General features: G+C 43.4%; 1 protein-coding gene across 5 annotated transcripts in view; it reads left to right on the top strand.

The window, feature by feature from the left end:
• FAM120A (family with sequence similarity 120A) overlaps nucleotides 1-14,545 on the top strand; it is a 50,097-nt gene extending 35,552 nt beyond the window's left edge. For 2 of the 5 annotated variants that reach the window (XM_027888832.1, XM_027888831.1), the window contains exons 11-18: nucleotides 372-621; nucleotides 1,535-1,649; nucleotides 4,564-4,773; nucleotides 5,635-5,818; nucleotides 6,663-6,809; nucleotides 8,260-8,401; nucleotides 11,397-11,493; nucleotides 14,020-14,545. In XM_027888832.1, the coding sequence (XP_027744633.1) occupies nucleotides 372-621; nucleotides 1,535-1,649; nucleotides 4,564-4,773; nucleotides 5,635-5,818; nucleotides 6,663-6,809; nucleotides 8,260-8,401; nucleotides 11,397-11,493; nucleotides 14,020-14,331 (1,457 nt within the window). In that variant the 3' untranslated portion in view covers nucleotides 14,332-14,545. The remainder of the gene's footprint in view (nucleotides 1-371; nucleotides 622-1,534; nucleotides 1,650-4,563; nucleotides 4,774-5,634; nucleotides 5,819-6,662; nucleotides 6,810-8,259; nucleotides 8,402-11,396; nucleotides 11,494-14,019) is intronic. The other 3 variants (XM_027888834.1, XM_027888833.1, XM_027888835.1) reach the window with 2 other exon arrangements.
• The last annotated feature ends 1,301 nt before the right edge of the window (nucleotides 14,546-15,846 follow it).

Consider the following 15,846-nt stretch of genomic DNA (forward strand, 5'->3'; position numbering starts at 1 on the left):
GGTCACCTTCACTAGACCAGGTTGCTTCCAGGCCCTATCCAGCACTTCCAGGGATGGGGAAATTGTGCTGTTTGCTTTAGAAGAATATATGTAGTTCCTTTATGTTGTATATTGGTTTGAAAATATTAGCATAACATTCCTGGTGAACACCTGTCTGTATGCACTGAATTTGTAAGTGATCACAATTAAAAGGTGGTTCATGCAGGGTTTGAATTACCATTTTGGCAGTATAATCCAGCACACTGGTACCTATTGCAGTCTCAGAGCGATGCTTTTCAGATCCAAATCTCCTGCATATGAAGTTTGAAATAGGTGCTGAACTATGAAATATTAACTCAGCCTGGTTTCCTTCTGCTGTTGCCTTTCTGCAGTTTCACCGGTGATAATTAAGGAATGGGCTGCTTACAAAGGCAAATCTCCTCAGACCCCTGAGCTGGTGGAAGCCCTGGCCTTCAGGGAGTGGACCTGTCCCAACCTGAAGAAGCTGTGGCTGGGCAAAGCCGTGGAAGACAAGAACCGACGGATGAGGGCGTTTCTGGCCTGTATGCGATCGGACACACCAGCAATGCTCAACCCAACTAACGTGCCCACTCATCTTATGGTGCTCTGCTGTGTGCTAAGGTCAGTGGCACCTCCAGGCAAACCAGAGCCAAGGAAAGTTTTTACTGTGGAATCTCTGGAGAAGGCATTAATTCCTGTTTGCAGCATCACTAGGAATGGGGGGGTTTGGTTTGGCTGTAGAAAAGAGTGTTGTGTAGTCACTGGTTCTGTTCAGTCTCTTGAGGATTGAAGGGAAGAGGAAAAAGATCTTGTGTTGCAAAGAGGCTGACGTAGCATTTGAATTAGTTTTCCCTTGCTATTCTCGAGGCTTCAGCTTACTGAAAAATATTATTTGGGGCCTCAGAGGCCCTCGGTGTGGGTGAAGTTGCACAGCACAAGAGGGAGTTCTTCAGAGAATAGCTGCATAGCAGCTTATCAGGATGTGAAGCTCATGTGATGATGCTCTTCTGCCTGCGTTGTGTGAGGCTCCCTGGGTTAGAATTGCTCATCCAGTTGAGGTGATGATAACCAACAGTAGAAGCGTTAGTTCTGTACTTGAGCCTTCCAAAGAGAAAGCCACAAGGTCCAAAACCCTGATGTGTTAATTTTCAGATTGAAAACTGAGGAATTGGGAGGCGCTTACCTTTGGGGTAATTATTCTGCACAACTAGCTCGTAATTCTGTCAGAATCCAAGGGTAGCACGTTGCACATGAAAAAATATAAACCATTTCTGAGAGTGATAAATGTAAATTTTGTCTTTGGTCCCACTGAACTTCATTTTGCCTTTTGAGCATCGAAACTCCTTTGTTTCTCCTTCTAGAGTAGTTAGGATGCAGAAAAAGCAGCCCAAGTGGTAAAGCCCCTCATTTCATTGGGACAGCACGTTTCTCTCCTGTCACATGTTCTGTGTATACACTGGTGATTTCTGATCACATCAAATCCTTCTTGTTTACCCAGTGAGAGGCTGCTGAGTCAGGTTGTCCTTCCCTGCAGGTACATGGTGCAGTGGCCGGGGGTTCGCATTCTGCGCCGCCAGGAACTGGATGCTTTCCTTGCCCAAGCATTGTCTCCAAAGCTCTATGAACCTGACCAGCTTCAGGAACTCAAGGTAGAATTCTTAACTATCTAACTTCCACGGTTTCAGAAATGTATTCCCAGCTGCTCTGAGAATTAACTGCAGTGGCTGATGTGTACGTGCTTGTCTCACTAAAAGTCTTGTGCAATCACCTGTACTTTTCAAAATGTTAATCTCAGTATTTTACAGTGTGGTGGAGATTGATAATCTGTTCTGTTTCATTGATTGCACAGGTAACTGCAGAACCTCTTCTCCCAATTTCTAAAGTTTATGTCTTGGAAACAAATGTGCTTCCACTGAAAAGATACAGAAAAAGAAAGGCTTCTTCCCTATGTGGCTGTTTTTAAATACTAACCTGGGAATTTTCTCATGATTCAGCACTCAAAAGATTTTTGCAGCTATGTGTAGGAATGGCGAAAGACTTTTGTATAAATCTTGAGTGAAAAATGCAGGGGAAAGAAGTAAAACACTTTATGAATACTCATAGAATTGTAAAAATCATTATTTTGTGGATTTTAAAAGTTAAAAGGTAAATGCTGCTGGCTAACTCACAGTTAGTGTGGTATCCTTGTTGTAAATACAGAAGGTAAAGCAGCAAGGAGGAGGTGGCACTTGTTTCCCAAGTGGACACGAGCAGCAATTCTATCCCCCCTCTTCTCAGGAGAAACAGCAATGAAGCTCACACATATTCCAGCTATTAGGCTTTTCCAGGGTATATTTTGTCACTGATACCAGGTCTGCAAGAGGTTTCCTCAAAGCCAGCAAGTGAGTATTTCTCTTCTGTGGGTGACAAGTGGAATTTGAGTTGGGTTCCTGCCTGTAGCACCCTGGCAAGGATTTCTCAGCCTTAATCTGTAAACCAAATCAATCTGCTCGTGGAAACTCAGCACTTAGATGTGAAAGTATTAGTCGGCGCAAGGGGAAGAAAACCAAATCCACTACAAAACTTGTTTAAACTTGTCACAGAGCAAGGAGAAAATTCACATGTTAGCAAGGGTAGTGGCAGAGTTAAGAGAAAGCAAAAACCCTCTTCCCTTATACCAAAGGACGAATGTCAGCAGAAGAATAATAAATCAGTACAACCCATCAGGAAGAGATTTATTTGTCCTCTCCCTCATTGCTGAGAAAAATGTGAAGCACAGTGAACACCCCACGAGTTTGTGCACAGCCACTTGTTTGCTGCAGCACTTGGGACGGTATCGCTGCTGAGGTGGATCATAACCTTATTATGGCCCCTGAGAACAATGGTTTTCAGCGCTGCTTGCGGCTAATTCCTTAAAAGCAGCCTAACCATAGTTCCTGTTTGTCAGGAGAGTTGTTTAGGTGTGTGCTGGAGCTCCTTTTCAGAGTGAGTACTGGACAGCTCATCTGAGAGGACAAGCGTTGCACTTGGCAGAGTGTAGCAGAGTCTTCCAAAGCCTCATGAGAGGGTGGTTCGAGGCATCTGCCCCAAAATCTCCTGAGGCTGAGTAATTGTACCTGTTGGTATCAGCACAAATTCTAATGGCAGTTTTGTAGTCCTGGCTGGGTGCATCAGAGAGCAGCTGTGCATCAGCCACTTGATGTGCCATGTCCATTCTCCAAACACAACACAACAAACGAATCACAGAATCACAGAGTGGTTTGGGTTGGAAGGGACCTTAAAGCTCATCCAGTTCCACCCTCTGCCGTGGGCAGGGACACCTTCCATTGTCCAAGGTTGCTCCTAGCCCTGGCCAGCCTGGCCTTGGACACTTCCAGGGATGGTGAGCCCACAACCTAAAGGACATCTAGGGGTAGAGATTTTGGCAGAGGTATCTATAATTATGGAGTCATCAAAGTCTCGCCTCTCTTTAAGATCTGATGCAAAGAGGAGGAAACTCACTGTGAAAATTGCTGGTCTTAGAGACCTAAGAAAGGAATTCACAGTGAAAATATTCTTTCCATCCCAACACAAAACAAATGACTAGTGATAGACAGCAGACAATATTTTGGTTTAATAGACATTGTTTTATTTTTCAATCACAAAGAAATGCAGATAACTTCTATAAGATATGTTGGTTAGCTGGAAGATGCAGTATTTCCTCAGGGTTGTTACTGTCTTCACATGAAGCTGCTTGTGAATACAGACAGAAGGAACAGCTGAGTTTGAACCCAGCTGTCTGCAAAATGAGCTTGATAGTCTTGGGGCCCTTAAAGGTTGCTCGTGCATAAGGAAAGTAATGGAGTTTAATTTTAAAGTTTAATACCAAGGTCTTGAAAATGTTCCCAAGAAAGGGCTGATATTTTGAGAAGTATTTCAGAGAACACCAGTAGTGATATTTTCTTATGCCAGAGCTAAAAATACACTTGCTGCAAGCCAGTCCTTTTTTTCTTCTACCATCAGCTATTATTCACCATTTAATTTTACCTTTGTGTCTCTATCCTGCATCCTAAATAAAACTGTTGTATGCATAAACACTGCCTTGTTATTAAGAGTTGTGTTCTCACAGAAAAATCTTGAATCAAGCTAATAGAAAATCCATTATAAAGGAGTTGGAAAGGAAATGTGTTACATGGGAAGGAAAATGGAATGCTGGCATTGAGCTCATTCCTGAAACGTTCTACAGCACATCTCAGAAGCACATAATTAATTTGGAATAAAATTTTTAATGAAGTTTTCTACTGCTGATTTCCTATGAGTGTCTGTAGAAATAGTTTCTTGCACTTTGTTGAGAAAATAGAGGGGTTTGGGTTTATCTCTGGTCTCCAGAGCGGATGGATGGAACCACAGGCTTCCTGAGGATTGCAGCTCCTCATGCACAGGCGAGAGGTTCCGGTGCACTCTTCTACTCCAGCGTGTGAAAAGTCTGGATGAACCTTTTAAAATCCCTCTGTTTGCAAGAGTTTTGCAAAGAATGTAACTGTTGGAATAGCTTTGAATTACATTTCACAACGATCTTCCTGACTTTCCCCTGTTTTCCAACAGATTGAGAATCTGGACCCCCGTGGAATCCAGCTGTCTGCTCTATTTATGAGCGGGGTGGACATGGCTCTTTTTGCCAACGACGCTTGCGGGCAGCCGATTCCGTGGGAGCACTGCTGTCCCTGGATGTATTTTGATGGGAAGTTATTCCAGACCAAGCTCATCAAAGCAAGCCGGGAGAAAGTTCCGCTCATCGACCTCTGTGATGGTCAGGTGTGTAGTTCAGCAGGGTGAGGGAGTGCTCCTTGTGCCCAGAAGGGTTGGATGGGGTGGGTTTATTATGGTTTACGTCACATGTCACGTCTCTGCTTTGAAAGGAAAATACAAAGTGAATGGCTATTGGGTGATTTTTGCTTTTAATCCCTTATGTCTCAATGATTGGGATGGCATTTGGGCAGATTTGGAAGAAGAGGCATCAACTTAAATTTCATTTTTTTTCTCTCTGGAAGCTGAAACTTAAATGCCACGCTGAGTGGACAAGTTGGAAACACTCTGCTCATTTGTTCAAGTCCTGCCTTTTTGGGTCAGGCTGTCCCAGAGGACTAAGGACTAAGCTGCACTGGGTGTACAGTGAAAGAAAACTGGTGGTTTCTAACTGATTTTACAGGCTGTGAAGTAATTCTTGAGGTCCTTTAGCTTTTCACATTTCTTACAATCTTAAAATACAGATGTAGGAGTTTTTTGTTGTATCTAAATCATTCAAAATTATTATCTAACTGTAAAATCAAAAAACTGATAAAAATCAACAGTTTACTGTATGACCAAAATTTTTTTTTTTTAATTTTAATTTTTTGGGAGGTATGAAATCATATCCTTCCTCATTTCTGACTCGAGGGAAGCTGATCTTAGCTTGGCTACTGATGGTGGCTGTGGTCCTTCTCAGGCTTGTAACCCTCCAGGCATGTTTCAGCCTGTCTGCACAGACTCTGGTTTGCAGTCCAGGTTTAGGATGATGATTCTGTCTCTGTTCTTCTATGATTTTGCTTTCTTCTTTGAATTTGTTGTGTAAATGCAGTTTTATACAATCTGAAAGAAAATTTTAATATCCCTCTGTGACCTTCTCTTTATTCCTAGGCTGAGCAGGCAGCCAAGGTTGAAAAGATGCGTCAGAGCATCCTAGAAGGATTAAATTTCTCCAGGCAGAACCATCCTCTCCCTTTCCCACCTCCACCTGCCATGCCTTTCTATCCAGCTTCTATGTATCCTCGACACTTTGGGCCAGTCCCACCACCTCAGGGCAGGGGGAGAGGCTTTGCTGGTAAGTGATGGGACAGCGGTGCCACACACATTACCTTACCTTGCACACTCCCAGAACTACAAACCCGTTTCCCTGTTCCATTTCACAGAGAAAACACATAAAAGCTTGTGTTGGCAGGTGCCAAGGACTGTATTTTGGAGTTACTTTTATCAGCCGTAGCCCAGTGATACGGAATGGGCGTGTTTCCATCAGGATTTCAGTAACTGTGCCAGATGAAAATATTTTTACTGCTATTGTAGAACTAGAAAAAAGAGGAATGGATGGACGCTGGGTGTTATGAAAAGGCTCTGACTTGCACAGTGCATTGCTTCAAAATGTTTATAAATTAATGGACACGGTTTAACTGTCAGGGTTGGACAGCCTTTCACCCTCCCCACCCCTCTGTGTTTTGCTACAGTCATTTAACCATTGGCACCCTCGAGTGTAAATACTGACACAACCATTCCTAGGATTGCTCCCTTCCTCAGAGTCTCTCTGTCCCAAGGCCCATCGGTGTGTGGATATGGACACAGGCATTCCCGGGGTGCCACGACTGTAGCCACCAGAGCTCACTGCCAACAAATTGCCCCAAGCCTTTACACCACCACAGAAATTGGGATCCCGTTGCAAGCCCAGGGTCGAGGCGAGCTCTTTGGACAAGGGACACCGTGCTGGCTGAGGCGGCAGGACAGCTTTGGCCAGGGCTCCCTCGGTGTGGTGGCGCAGCATCACCCACAGGAGCCCGCGGGAGCACCGCCCTCCTGGCTGGCTCCGGAAGGGTGGAAGGAGGCAGCAACCTCTCTGCTGGGGCCTTCCCAGATGCCTGGCCCCCTCACAGCTTTTCCCCTGTCTTTCTTTACCCTGGGTCTAACAGGAGTCTATGGCTTCGGAGGCCCTTATGGGGAAACAGTAGCCACAGGCGCTTACCGGGCCTTCCGGGTGGCGGCAGCGGCAGGACACTCCGGAGCCTTCTCTGGCAATGACAGCAACAGGACTAGCAAGTTTCAGGGCGGTAATTATACCCAAAACCCTTTTCTTAGAGCTTCTGGCAACGGCTTCCCTCCACTTTGTACGGTTTGGTCTGAGGCTTTCCTTCTGACTCCCTGTCTCCCTAACTGTCTCAGCTTCCCTCTCCAGAGCCTGCTGTCTGCTCTGCTCTACGTCCCTGCCGCCAGCCTCCCCTCACACCTAGAAACCCTGCTCCGAGTCAGGAGAGCCCAGAAACCCAATGGGGTGGGCTGGCTCCTGTGCCCAAAAAGCGAGGGGGGATCTGTAACCCACTGGACTCTGCCTCACCCTATTAACAGGCGTTTTCCAAAATCCGAGGCAGTTGAGCTTTTTGCAAAAACCCAGTGTAGACATGAGTGACTTTACTGTTACTGCTGATCCCTTCCCTGCTGGCATCAGTGCTGGCATGGACACAGGAGTACGATTTAGTTCCCCTACCAATGTGCCCGTTGCTTAGATCCCGTGCGAGGTGGGATGATGGAAACCTGTTGATTCCAATCCCCCGTTCAGGGTAATTTTTTCCTATTTATTTAGCTGTTCTTTCTGGCCTCTGAGCTTTTATCCTAAGAGCAAACATACCTCTAATGCTTCATGTGAATAACTCTACCCCTGCAAACCATCTGCATTTCGAGCTGAAGGACTTGCACAGGGAAGTAGGAACCTTCTGGATGTAATCAGTAGTGTAGTTCCCAGCCTATTAACGTTTGGAGACTAATTGTGGCTGCATAAATGCTGTGGTTTGTAACCCTTTTGGTGCTGATGGTCTTACCAGTAACATCTGGCTCAGTCCCACTTACACGGATTTCTTAAAATACATGTTATGCCCCAGAGTTGAATTTTAAGGGCAAAACACCGGTATTAAGACATAAGCAACTTGAACAGCAGCTACAGTTGCATTTTAGACAATTGCAATTTTAGCTGCTTTCTTGGAAGGGGAAGGATAAACCCACCTTCTACACCCAGATCAATTTAAATGCTACATTTTTATGGCAACTTAGTACAGCTAATCTTGCCTAGTAAGTTCTTTACTGCAAATATAATCTGTGTGGTTTATGCTGATACTTGGTGTTGGCTAAAAAGTGCCTCGAACCTACAAGAATTACTTCTTCATTAGGAGTGCAGGAAAGAAAACAATCTTCAGCCAGCTTGTAAAGTTCCCCTTGTTTCTTGAGGCTTATCTCAAGTATATTTGTAATCACTGAAACTGAAGCACTCATACTAGTTAATTTTTCTTTTCAGAATTCATATCTGTCTTTAAAAAAAAGTGGTGGGGGGAAAACAGATTCTTGGAGTTCTAACACTTCTGAAATACCACAACATGAGCAACAGTCTCACAGTATCCATAGGGGAAATGGGATATGTGGTGAAATCTGGGCAAAGCAGCTTTCCATTCATTTGGAACTTTTACTGTGATGATTGTGAAGATCAAGGTTTGGTTTTGCTTTTATGTGCAGGAGTCCAACCTATTCCTTCTCAGGGAGGGAAACTTGAAATTGCCGGCACTGTAGTCGGCCATTGGGCTGGAAGCAGACGTGGACGAGGGGGGAGAGGGCCATTTCCTCTGCAGGTGGTGTCCGTGGGAGGACCAGCCAGAGGGTAAGTGCCAGCCTGGCAACGTGCTTCTCACGTGGGATTTAATGACTGGGGGAAACAAGGAAAACAGGGAAAAGTAAAGACTGCATATGGCACGTTTTAGGACACCTGAGGTCGATTATACCCGCTGAATACTCGAGAAAAGCATTGACATTCCTTTTAAAATTTTCTTAATCAGTTATTCAGGTAGGTGTAAGCATCTTTGAGCAAATAAAATTCATACTCAGTCTGAGATTAATACACACACAGAGGTTTGTTTTGCATGAGGAAATGAGTGAGGGGCCTTCTCTTCCCTGAAATCAATAAACACATTACATTCAATTCCCTTCTGTTTCATGGCAGGACATTTTCTAAGAAGCATGATAACATTTTTAATAACTACATTAGGTGATTCTTCCGTGAAGCAGAAAACACCTAAAGGACACTTCTAGGGTTAATAGTTCTCTGTTACAGTCATGGTGGGAGTTGTGCTTAAAAGAATAATAATTTCTTCAGCTCTACCACTTCATTGAACTACAGCTGAAGTTACAGGGGCACAGCCTGTCTGAGAAACAAATACTTTATTACAAAAATATGTAGTCCATTACTTTTAAGATTATATTTTTTCCATAGGTTTGCTGGTTCTGTGCCTTACAGAACTCTTACCTTTTAATTAAGGTTCTTTCTGTTACAGGAGGCAATTCCAAAGTAATGTGATTCAGATATTATGTCTAAGTCTGCACTGCATGAATTCCTCTCTCTGTTTACATACTCGAACATGCACTGTAAAGCTTCATGCTGGAGTCAGCCAGAGCTGTTGGAATGCTTGTCTTGTAGGGCTGAGTGAGGAGATGGGTTGATCTGAAGCCCTGGGAGAATGGAGCTGCTGTGGGGATGGGGAGAGGCAGGAGCAGCAGAAATGAAGATGAGCAGGTTCATCAACAGCACACAGCACTGATGTGAGAACAGGGCTGACCTCTGAGGGCACTTAATTCTCTAGAATGAGATTTAGTTGCCAAAACAAAAGCACTGAGTGTTGTTTTAGTTGTTTCAGACAACTGACAGGTACCTGTGTGGGCTTCATGAGGCTCCTGTGCTGCTCCAGAGCAGCAGCTGGAGACAGTGGGAATGAGCAAAGGTGAGGAGGCACGAGGCTCTTTTGGGTATCAGTGGACAAAACAACCTTTTTCACTGGTGAAATGGGGTTATTGGAAGATCATCAGTTCTATTTTTCATGAGGATGCATGAACAGGAGAGTGGCCTCCTGCAGAGCTGGTTGCTTCTCTCAGTGACCTGCACTCTGTCTGCCAGAGCACCCCGAGGGGGGTCTGGGGCACCCTCAGGCTCAGAGCTGCCTTACACTGACACACACATGCAGGATAGAAGTTCCTCCATCTCCTGTGCCTGCTGCCCTGGAGAGCCTGTTCAGTGCTCTGTGGGAAGAACCTTTCCCTGATATCCAACCTAAACTTCCAGGCACTTCAGTGACTGGAGTCCCTGTTGGCAGAGGTTGTTTCCTACCAAAGATCAGGACTAGGAAACAGCACAGGAGGTTGTCTCAGTTGATTGCCTAGTCCTGCACACTTGTATTGCATTTTTATCTGTTCCAGCAGAGGGATCGAGTCAGGCTTGTTCACCCCATTGTCTCACGTCTCTGCAACACTGAGCTCAGATGTTCTTATTGTGTAAAATTACACCAGCTGTTTAGTATTGGCTTGGACCCAGCAATGTATTCTCTGTGATTTCCTGAGGGGGAAAAGTCTTGCTCAGCTCCTTAAAGGGCACACTTTCACCTTGTACAAAGAAGAGCCAGTGGGCAGGGTGAGGAAGGAAGGCAGTGAGGGTGACTCAGATGCAAACCACAGCTTTTCCCTCTTCATTCTCTGCTCTTGCAGAATTTAGTTTCTTAGTGCCCAGTGTGGGCATTCACAGCGTGTATGAAGAGACTGCAGGGGGGCACAGGCCAGTGTCACCTGCTGGAATCAGGCAGCAGATCCAGAGGAAACACAGAGCAATTCCACACTTCTAGAGCAATCCAGTATTTTTAGTAAAGAAAACAAAAGGCGTTTTTAGGGGAGTGGTATCCTTGGCATAATGATAGGGAAGTTGAGTTGCTACAGTTGATGGGACTAAAACAGTTTTAGCTGAATCATGAAATCATGAGGGTTGGAAAAGACCTCTGGGATTGTCACATCCAGCCACCAACCCAACACCACCACCATGTTCACCACTGAACCGTGTCCCCAAGTGCCACAGACACACGTTTTTTGAACACTTGTAGTGGTGACTCCAGCACTGCTCTGGGCAGCCTGTGCTATGTAATCTAAACCTTCCCTGGCCCAACTTGAGGCCAAAGGGGAGAAAGTTTGTTTTGATCTGATCTAATCTGTACTGAATCACACCAAAAATTACCACCCAGTGTGTCCAAGATGGGAGCCTCCATAGGAAAGCATCCCAGCTTATCAATTGCCACACACCAGATAGGGATGATAACTCCTTTATCCCCTCAGTTTCGTAGATAATTTTGTATTCTCCCATCAAAACCAAAGCAGTTTTGTATTTTGCCTCACTTTATCAAATCCTGTATGTCTCATGTGTTTATATGGGGGAAGTATTACTAAATGGGGAAAATGACCTTGTAAGTGGTTCAAATTGCTATTTTTGTAAGGTGAAAGTATTTTGAGCTCTGGTTTTAAAGTGCCGTGAGGATAATTCGACACTTGGATAATATTTCTGTAGAGCTTGAAAATATCATTCATTGTTTTTCTAGAAAGGAAATACAGAAAAGGGCATTTTATCACTCCAAACCCAAGAGGTTTGGTGGGTTTGATACACTTGGGAGCAGTAGAACCCTGTGATTCAGAATTAATCATCTTGCTTCTCTAAAGACTTGTGGTTAAGGAAGTAAAGACAGTAAAGCTAGGGAAAAAAATATTCCAGCAAAATGAAATGTAAAAGGAGAGTTGTAAACAAAGCTCTGATGTGTGATTGTTTTGTCCTCTCTCCCCCACCCCTGCAGGCGTCCCAGAGGAGTTATCTCCACTCCGGTGATAAGAACTTTCGGAAGAGGCGGAAGGTACTATGGGCGAGGTTATAAAAGCCAGGGAGCAATTCAGGTAATGAAGCCAAGTGCCTGACTTGGCTCTGTGGGACAGGCTGGGCTGGGCTGGACTCCAGACCAGCTCAAAGTGGCTGTGAGCTGTACCAGGACAAGCTGGTGTCACATCTCACTTAAGGCAAACTTTGCTTCTAAAGACACACGTGGAAGAATGTGCTTTGACATGAATCCTGTGCCTACGCTGCTCGAACCAGTCGTGGGAGTAGAAGAAAATTTAGGAAAGTGGGAGAAATACAAAGCTGAAACAAATTAGCAGTTCTGTTCCCGCCCCCACTCTTCCCCAGTTCCTTTTCTGGGACCGTGGTCCAACCTCACGAAGGAAAGTTTGTAGCAGTGAAGGATCTTTGCTGCTGGAGGGCTCCAGATAAAAGAGCTGGCTCTAAACTTCTTGGGAATAGCAGAGCAGCCTTTGCCCCATGAGCACACAGGTTCCTTTCTGGTGACAACCTGAGAGGCGTCCATGGATCACGACTTTGGTCTTTTCCATGGATCCTTCAAGTACAGCTGGCCGAGCTGCTGATCTCTGTGATCTCTGCCTGTTGCTTCACAGTTCTGTTTTCTTCCCTTTTCCATCGTTCTGGCTGCTCTGCAGTTTGGACTGTGACGGAGGAATGAGTAGGAAATAGCTGGAAGAACTTCCACAATAAATATGTCATACGGACATGCCATTTGTCAGGGACACCTGAGAGTAGGGGGTGTTTGCAGGTGCCAGACAGTAAGAATGTTCTCCAGTAGATAATGAAGCAACTCAACTTCCAGTAAAACTTACTGGTTTTTAGGTGTAAAAATTCAGATGCTTCACTTCCTAGTTAAATTCCTGTGTACACAGACTCTGTATAATTTACAAATGTACCTCTGGATCTGAAACTTTACATCTTTAAATAGAAGAGAAACCACTGTGTTAGTGATAGAATATCTAATTTCTGAGTACTTTAACCTTTGAAATAAAGGAAAGCCTGAAAAGTTCCTCCCAAATATTCCAGGCTCTTACTGTAGGTGTACATATGGAAGTGTAGTTCAGGTAGTACCTGCACGTGTGTTGGCAAGTGACATCAAGGTTGGATATTCACATTTTTATTAACGATGTGTAATTTGGATGGTAAATACTTGTGATCACAAGGACCTGTGTGCAAAATTATGCCTGGAGAAGAAAGATAAATGGCATTTTCTGTGGACTGGTCCCTAGCTCTCTACATTTTGTGGTCATCAAGTCCCTCTAGTATGTTCCTTATACAGGAAGAGGACAAAAGGTGGTTTGAAATGCACGTGGCAGGGAGAACTTGGGCAACTTCATGTGTAGTGAGTAGACTGTGATGCCCAGTTCAGGCTGAGTGGTGCTGGTGTACCCTGAGCTCACAGCCCCAGGATGAGGAGGGGTGTCTTTGGGGCCAGGCTCACCCCGAGTCACCCCCTCCCCAAGGGCTGGGAATGTGACCAAAATGAGCTGTTTGTATTTACCAAACACATCAGACTGGCCTTTTTTTGTGCCAGCGTGAGACCTTTCCCTCTTGGTCTGTAAAGAAACAACAGCATGTCTTGAGAGCTGGGCGCAGTAACCCCTAGAAAGAGGCCCACGGACACGGGTGATCAGTGTCCCTTGTCCTCAGGGGCCAGTCCCGTACCTGTGCAGTGGGACTGAGAGTTGCTGGTGATTATCTGGGTAATGAGAATGCTGGAGAACAGCAGTGCTGCCTTACCTGCAAAATCCTTCTGTAGAATCCTTCAGCAGCTCAGTGCAGCACTAACACGCTGTTCTGGCAGGTGACAGGGGAGGGGTTTGCTGCTGTTTGAGGTGTATCAGGTGTCCCTGTCTTAAGCCATTTCGTAGCACTTGATTTTGTGAACAGCGTGACAGAGCAGTGCGCTGCTTCCTAGCAGCCCAACCTGCTTAATTTGGGTTTCTTGAAAGCCTGTTATGTTTCTGGAATGCTAAGATTAATTCTAGATACTTTATAACTAATTGTATGCCGCATCAGTCTGGGTTTTATGGCTCTACTCACTCTTGTAAGATTTTACTATATGCTTTTTGTATGAATCCCCTCTCCTAACGTTGGAAGCATATAGCCTGGTGCAGAGAACACTGCATGGTGCCTCTGCACTCCTGTAAATGCTGTCTGAAAACAGTGGGGCTTGAATTTGAGCTACATGTAACCCTGCCATTAAATCACAGCACACATGAACCAAGAAGCAGAGTTCAGCTGTACCTCGACTCTCAGTTTTGGTGTTTCCAGACATTTATGTACCTCTGATGTTGTGAAATAAGTGAAACATCGTGGTTGAAACTAAGGCATTTGCCCCAGGAGCATCGGGAGGCTCTGGGGAACACTGAAAATCCTCTCCTCCGTGTATTTTTTTTTTTTGGTCACTTCTTTCAGCAAATGCCTAATATTTCATGTTCACTCACGATCCTGCGCCCTGCATGCTGCCTGTTGTGGCATCCTTGTATCAGACTGTACAGTTATAGATTTATATACATTTATAGCACTGGTTCTTCAGTAATTCTCTTTTTTTTTTTAACAACTAGGGCAAACCTCCTTACGCTGCTTCAGCAGAAGAAGTAGCCAAAGAACTTAAGTCAAAATCCGAGGAATCTAAATCCTCACTTGTGTCTTCAGATGGATCCCTGGCTGAAAATGGAGTTGTGACTGAGGAAAAACCAGCTTCCCAGATGAATGGGAATACAGGAGACATCAGGGCTTCCAATCAGTCTGAAAGTGCCTTGAGTAATGACTCTAAAATGTGCAATACGAATCCTCACTTAAATGCACTAAATGCAGACAGTGTTTGCCATAAAGATGATGCTCTTGAGGCCACTGTCTTAAAAAAAGAAGAGTAAACTTATTTTTTATAGAGGGTGAAGGATGTTGGGAAGGGTCAGGATTAGGAATATCTGGAAAGAAAGAGAGCCTACAGTTACGTACATTTTTTCCTTTCCGTAAGAGAAAAATGAGGACTTTGGAAATTCGGATCCCTCTTTGATGTCAGAGATTTAAACAACACATTTTTTTAGTTTTAACCAGTTGTAGTCAAAATGCTACAATAAAACAAAAGCAAAAAAAAAAAAAAAAAAAAAAAAAAAAAAAAAAAAAAAAAAAAAAAAAAAAAAAAAAAAAAAAAAAAAAAAAAAAAAAAAAAAAAAAAAAAGAGAATGAAGAGCATTTGACTCCCGCACTTAAAATGAAGTATACATAAAGTTTAAACTGGTTATGACAAAAGCTTGTAGTTTTGTTTTTTGAAATATAAAGAAAACAAATTTTGGCAGTCTTTAAGTATATATAGCTTAAAACTATAATTTTTAGTACTTGGCACCATATGTATGCCATTATATTTGATTTTGCATTACTGTGTCACAATAAAGCTTTCTTTAAGGCTTTGATTTCATGATTATGGGGGGAAAAAGGCACAACCACAGTTTTTTCTTTCTGAAATCTCATCACCGTTGCCGTGGTTCTTTTGTGTTTAAAAAAAAATGTGCAAAACTCTCGAAACTACCAATTCTCAGTAACACTTGCAGTTCTGCTGAGTTCAATAGACATCATACATATACGTTACGAGCGAGTTAAACGGAGATATAAACTTGAAATCATAGAAGATGCAAACGACCTTTCAAAACAAACACAATGTGTTGGGAAACTTTTTGTGACTAATACCATGCATCCGTGATCAATGAACTATGTGGTTTTGAATCAGACGTAGACCATTAGTACTACTATTTGAGCTAAACTTCTGCATGGTTCATGATTTTTAAAGTGTGTAGTTAATATTATGCATGTTATTGTCCTCTTTCTTCCATTCTTACAAGTACTGTGCCCATTTGCAAAACAAAAAAAGCTAATAATCAGTAATAGTCCTATAAAAGATGTTAACTATGTTTAGTCATTGACTGATCTTGCTCTAACCTTAAAATTTTGTGATTATTGACCTCTGTTGCATTTATTCTAAAACTTTAAAAAAAAAAAATTATCTAGCCGTTTTGAATATCAACGTTACCCTGGTGTACTCATTGCTGTATGCATTATTGTTCTCTGTTGCTGTTTTATGCCTTCATATTAGCAAATATGAAATTCTGTGAAAAACAAAAAAAAAAAAAACGCTTTGATCTTCAAAAAAAAAAAAAAAGTACCCCCCTTCTGTAGCAGGAAACAAATGGCTTGTTCTTGAGAACTTTCCCATCAAGAATTTAGTATAAGCAAATATACCTGTATCATTTTGATGTTTTTGTTAGTGTTTCCAAACTTAATGTACTTCAAAATCAGAATCATTTCTTTATATTCGTTTTCATATAATTCTCCTGATGCTCTTCATCACACATTAGTGATCAGAAATGAGGTGTAATTCCCCATTCCCTGCC

The sequence above is a fragment of the Empidonax traillii genome, unplaced genomic scaffold, assembly GCF_003031625.1.
Source record: "Empidonax traillii isolate 1590-97213 ecotype Southwest subspecies unplaced genomic scaffold, ASM303162v1 scaffold246:size859669, whole genome shotgun sequence".
Classification (NCBI taxonomy): Eukaryota; Metazoa; Chordata; class Aves; order Passeriformes; family Tyrannidae; genus Empidonax; species Empidonax traillii.